At 34.6% G+C, this 6,000-nt stretch overlaps 1 protein-coding gene and 2 non-coding genes across 3 annotated transcripts; all 3 read left to right on the plus strand.

Moving 5' to 3' along the window:
* The first annotated feature begins 3,445 nt into the window (after nt 1–3,445).
* LOC125827012 (bZIP transcription factor 17-like) lies at nt 3,446–4,678 on the plus strand. Its single transcript, XM_049506370.1, has one exon. The coding sequence runs from the start codon at nt 3,446–3,448 to the stop codon at nt 4,676–4,678; it is 1,233 nt and encodes a 410-aa protein (XP_049362327.1).
* A 353-nt stretch (nt 4,679–5,031) lies between these two features.
* On the plus strand, nt 5,032–5,102 carry TRNAG-GCC (transfer RNA glycine (anticodon GCC)). Its single transcript has one exon. It is a non-coding gene; the product is annotated as a tRNA-Gly (tRNA).
* A 4-nt stretch (nt 5,103–5,106) lies between these two features.
* LOC125827235 (small nucleolar RNA snoR114) lies at nt 5,107–5,192 on the plus strand. Its single transcript, XR_007442985.1, has one exon. It is a non-coding gene; the product is annotated as a small nucleolar RNA snoR114 (small nucleolar RNA).
* The last annotated feature ends 808 nt before the right edge of the window (nt 5,193–6,000 follow it).

The following is a 6,000-nucleotide window of genomic DNA, read 5'->3' on the forward strand; positions in this document are numbered from 1 at the left end:
ACGTTGACACACGACTCTTGAAAACAATTGTTTATTACCATTTACTAATAATGAAATGTATTTAGACAGAATGCGAATAACATAAGATTTATTTCTTAAATTTTTAAAATTTTGAAATGGCTAAGATCATCATCTTCCTAATTACAAAGTTTTAGCCATCAATGTATTTATGTGAATATCATAAATACCATGAATTGATGTGAAGGGAATATCATGAATTGATGACATTTATCACCATTTACTAAGAAATATATTTAGGCAAGTACTCTTAAAGATTTATGAAATATTTTTTTGGACTCCGAGTCAAACAAGAACGAACCAAAAGCTGCCAAGTGTTCAAAATAACGTGTCTTGGCCGATTACAAGCAAAAGGTTTAGAATATATAGAGATACAAATGCACTAACATTTTTACGCAATGGATATTGCATCAGTCTTTTTTTGCAAATAAGATTAGTCTTTTAATTATTAGTTTTCTAAGAGATCTAATTGTATATGGTTGCTTTCATATATATGAACCTCTCGATAAAAGATGAGGCGATTGTTATGGATCCACCAGGTAAGTCTAGCCTTTCCATAGATCTAGCCGATTCATTTTCAGTCTAGGTTGTGAATAATTGACAAGTACAAGCTAAGTTGCTCGGACTCCGGTGCGGGTGTAAGATATAGATGCGGATCCAGAGATAGAATCCTTAATGATCTAAATTTTAAAATTTGGGAGTATGGACTCTAGTGCGGGTGTTCAAGTATGGATATAGGTACGGGTGGTGATTGGTATGGATCCAACAAGACATATAAGTATAGCATTTCCATAGATCTAGTCGATTCATTTTCAGTAAGTTATGAATAATCGACAAACACCTAATATGATTGTTCGTACTCCTGTGCAGATGTCCGATACAGATGCAGAACTAGAGATCGAATCCTTAATTATCTAAATTTAAGATTTTGGGGTACAGATCTAGGTATAGGCTCTCGTTCGGGTATCCAAGTACAGAGGTACATGTGGTGATTGTTATGCATCCAACTAGACATGTAAGTCTAGCCTTTCCATAGATCTAGCCGATTCATTTTTAGTAGAGGTTGTGAATAATTTATAAATTCAATCTAAGTTGCTCAGACTCCGATGCGGGTGTCTGATACTGGTGCGAATGTAAAGGTCGGATCCTTAATTATCTAAAAGTTGAGGTACCTTCTGATCTTTCTCCGTTAAACAGTTATTAGATCCGCGATTTATAATTAAAATGCTGCTTCGTCATTTTAATTTTCAGTTTGATTTTTCTATAAACGTTCCCCTTTTTGAGTATAATAGTTGTTAATATTGATGTATTAGCAAGTGATGTTTATTGTTGTGAATAGGGGTGTACAAGCCAAATCGTAAAGTCAAATCGAACCGACGAATCAAATCAAATTGGAAAAAACGATTTGTGATTTGGTTTGGTTGGTTTGACGTTGAAAAAAAATCGACCACTCTTGATTTGATTTGATATTAAAAGAAAAAAAGTCAAAATGAATCCAAACCCAACCGACATAATATATATATGTATATTTATAAATATACTTTGTTAGAGTAATATATTTTTAGTTAGTTTATAGTTTTCAATGTTTAGATATATTATTTCAATTTTGGGGTTTTAAAATTTCGTAAATATTTTATTTTGTATAAAGATCGGAAGTTACAATTACATTGTTATAGTTTTTCAAATTCGAAGTTATTATTTTATTTTGTATTCAGTTTGACTATAGTCTTTAATATTATTAATTTAACATAATAAACATAGATATTTCAATAAAAGTATTTTGTACTTATGTGAATTTTACTGTCATTTCGAAGATTTCTGTTCATTTAGCATTTTTAAAGTTTAGCTTATGGTAAGTGAAAATATATTTGACTTTTTTTCAAACACGGTATAGTTGTAAAAAACAGAAAAAACCCGAAAAACCGAAAGAACCAACTAAAGCCGAAACAGAAAAGCCCGACTTTATGTGATTTGATTTGATTTTTAGATTTAATAAACCGAATTGGTTTAGGTTTTTTTTAATAAAAAAACAAAAACCAAACCGACCTATGTACATCCGTAGTTGTGAATACTGTGGGTGTTCATGTTGTTGCAACTTGAAGTAGTAGGGATTAAATATTCTAGGTAGGTAAGTAGCTCAACATTTTGCTTGCTAATGTACAACTCTGGTGTGCTAGTTCAGGCATGAAATACCTAGTTTATGGTAGCTTTTATGATCCTTCATGTTACTCCAGGGTAATGCAAGTGATGTAGTTAAATTTCATGTGTATCCGTTTGCAAAAGTGTGAAGTTGGGCATGGTCTGCTTTCCTCTTATCATCTTTTCACTATTAACATTTCTAACATTGCTATACGGTCAACCACAAAATCAGATTTTTGGTATTTGAATACATTGTTTGAATCATCACTCACTTTTTTTTTTTAATTTTCAAGTCCTCTAATCTAATTTTGTGTTCAACTACTCCACAACATTAGGAGAGGAACTTACCAAATTAGTCATGACAATTACCAGAACCTTGAGACTCCGGTAAGGGAACCTTGTAGTCATTTACAGACTCCATGGGAAACTCGTGATTAGATGACTCCAGCGACACATTCAGGTCAGCATCGTAATGTGGGAAGACATCATCGATGGATAAGTCAATGTTTATTTCGAGGTCATCAAGCATGACTCCGTCTTTGTGCGCAGCAGATTCCACGTTGTCATCGTCATTGTTGATTACGTTGGCCAGAGGTGGAATTGGGACACTGGAAGAGTCGTCTTCTGATGGCGGATGTGAATTCACCATGATCAGATCAATAAAACTTTCCGGCAACAGATCCAAATATACGCAAATGAGTTTTTAGTACTCTAACTAGAGAAGAGAAGGTTTTTTTATGTTAGAATTAAGTCAGTACACTCAAATTTAATTACTTTCCAAAGATGCTCATAGAAGTTGTTTGGTTCATGAGATTAAGATATCCCTGTTATTTAATCTGTACTAACAAATACATACCTTTGCAAAAACATAAACAACAAAGGTTAAAGCATGTACTCAACGATAGAAATTAATAACATTAACATAAACATAAATTAATGACGGTAAAAACATATCAGAATCCGTAACTCTTTGGAAAAGTTACAACCCTTTGAAAAGGTCACAACCTTTCATAAAAGTCACAACTTTTCATGAAAGTCACAACTCTTCATAAAAGCCACAACTCTTAATGAAAGTCTCAACTTTTCATAAAAGTCGCAACTTTTTATTTAAGTCGCAACTCTTCATAAAAGTCGCAACTCTTCATATTTCATTCACACCTTTTAAAACCCATCAATCCCACTATATAACAGATCTAAACCCCAACACAATACCCTCTCTTCTCTGTGAGTAACAACATCTTATTTGAATATACAATTCAATTTGTTGCAAGAAAGTTTTACTGAACTGATGGCGAATTCACATAAACCATTGGAAAATGACTCTTCGGGTGTCCCAATTCAACCTCCAGACAATGGAATCAATAATGACAGCAACGTGGAATCTGCTGCACACAAAGACGAAGTCATGCTTGATGATCTCGAAACAAACATCGACTTATCCATCGATGATCTCTTCCAACCTCCCGATGTTGAATACCTGTATGTATCGCCAGAGTCATCTAATCACAAGGCTTCCATGGAGTCTGGGAATTACTACAAGTGTTTGGATGATTCAAAAAATTTGAACTGCCATTCATCGGAGTATCAAGGTTCTGGCAATTGCGGCATGAATAATTTGGTAACTTCCTCTCCTAATGTTGTGAATAATTCAATGAAACGTGGAGTAGTAAAACAGAAAACTAGATTAGAGGACTTGAAGAGAAAAAAAGTGAGTGATGATTCAAACAATGTATTCAAATGCCAAAAATCTGATTTTGTGGTTGACGGTAGCAATGTTAGAAATGTTAATAGTGAAAAAGATGAAACGAAGAAATCAAAAATGGAGAAGCGTAGGGTAAATTGTCGGCTCTATAGGAAAAGGAAAAAACATTACGTTGAGGATTTAGAGGATAATATGAGGATAATGCATTCAACAATCCAAGAGTTGAATCGTATGATATCACATTTAACATTGGAGAATGCGACTTTAAAGTCACAGATGGGCAGCACTAGTGTGCCTTCACAGATACCACCACCCTCTGCGATGAATCCACATCACCCAATCAGGTCTCCTTGGATGTTTGGTGCTCCGCCTTATATGGCGAGGCCACAAGAATCACAAGCGCCTCATTTAGTGATCAAGCCCATTCCAAGGAAACCACAAGCAGTGGGGGAAGCGCCTGCTGCTGGGGCTGGTTCTCAAAAGAGTGCTTACGTTCCTCCGATCATGAGAGGTGGTGCTTCAGCGAGCGGAAGTGGTGAGGGAACTGAGATGAGAAGAAGAAATGACGAAAACTCTGTTAGGGTGACCAACCTTTCTGAGAACACTCGTGAGGCTGATTTGTTGGAGCTGTTCTGTCCCTTTGGTCATGTCAGCCGAGTGTATGTTGCGATTGATCAAAATACAGGACTGAGCAGAGGATTTGGTTTTGTCAACTTTGTGAACAGAGAAGATGCTGAGAGGGCCATAAACAAGCTCAATGGTTATTGTTATCACAATCTCATCCTTAGAGTAGAATGGGATGCTCCAAGAGCTACTTAGTATCTTCTTTCCATGAGCAATACCATCCTTATTTTCTCTGTGTCTATCTTGAACATTGTATTTATTTTAAATTGTTATTGATTGAACAATATTGCTTGTGAAGCAGTTTTGGAGCCAGTTTCTTTTTAAAAAATTTTCAATTTTCTCTCGGCTAAACTCGAGTAGAGAGGTTTTGAAACAATTTCAGTTAGCCCTAGTACATTTGAAGGACAGTACATGTTGTCCTTAGTATATCCAGAAGATCAAGTACATCATCATCTTCCTAATTGCAAAAGTTTTAACAATCAACCAGGGGAAAAAGGAAAGAAATTTTATTAGAAATATATGTCTTTAAGTCTCACATTAAACAAGTAGCACCAGTGGTCTAGTGGTAGAATAGTACCCTGCCACGGTACAGACCCGGGTTCGATTCCCGGCTGGTGCATTTAGAGCTGTGATGACTATTGCACAAATTGTGAAGTTGGGTCTTCATAGTAATCTGATTTAAATGATGAAATGTAGTGTATCTGAGCTGTAAATTCGTAAGTGAAAAGATATCCCCGAGGGGTTAAGTTATGTTCACATCACGACTTTTTCCACCATTATGCAAAAAGAATTTATGTTCAAAAGAAATACATTTTTGAAGGATTCGATACAAGTGTGACAACATTTTTTTAAAGTCAAAGCGATATAGCTAATTAACATAGTAGATTTACTTGATTTTTATATACTTCCTCTTTTATTAGGAGGAAACTAATAAACGTAATTACAATTCAATAAGTTTTTTTTATCTACGTACCTAGAATTGATAAGAAAAAGGTGTGAATTAGAAGATAAACCAAGACAGTTCGATGCATTAAAGTTTGCACTATATGCCGTGTTTGAGGGAGGGTTCGACCACAAGATGACCTCCTCCAAGGCTCCCCTTCTTGAATTAGAAGATAAATAAAATAATATTCAATCTCACATCAAGTTTATAGGAAGATGATGATCTTAGCCATTTCAAAAATGGGGTATTTGGGTGGTGAATATCATAAATATCATGAATTGATGTCAAGGGAATATCATGAATTGATAACGTTTATTACTATTTACAACATAATGAAATATATTTAGACAAGTACTCTCAACGATTTATGAGATATTTTTTGGACAAGATCTCAAGAGAACGTTGTAAACACATAAAAAAATATATTGGGTCTAATCCATACTAAATTTGGATCAAGTCTTGAACTTATTTGGATTGAATAATTAATTTGGACTTCACAAATCAACTAAATCTCATTTTTATTATTTTCAAACCCAACGTCCATTTCAATTTACGGCCCAAACGTTAACTCATG

This window comes from Solanum verrucosum, unplaced genomic scaffold, assembly GCF_900185275.1.
Source record: "Solanum verrucosum unplaced genomic scaffold, falcon-dt-bn FXZP01000060.1, whole genome shotgun sequence".
NCBI classification, from domain to species: Eukaryota; Viridiplantae; Streptophyta; class Magnoliopsida; order Solanales; family Solanaceae; genus Solanum; species Solanum verrucosum.

What these genes read in the sequence shown, in the direction of transcription:
- LOC125827012 (XM_049506370.1), top strand. Translation starts at nt 3,446, where the DNA reads ATGGCGAATTCACATAAACCATTGGAAAATGACTCTTCGGGTGTCCCA.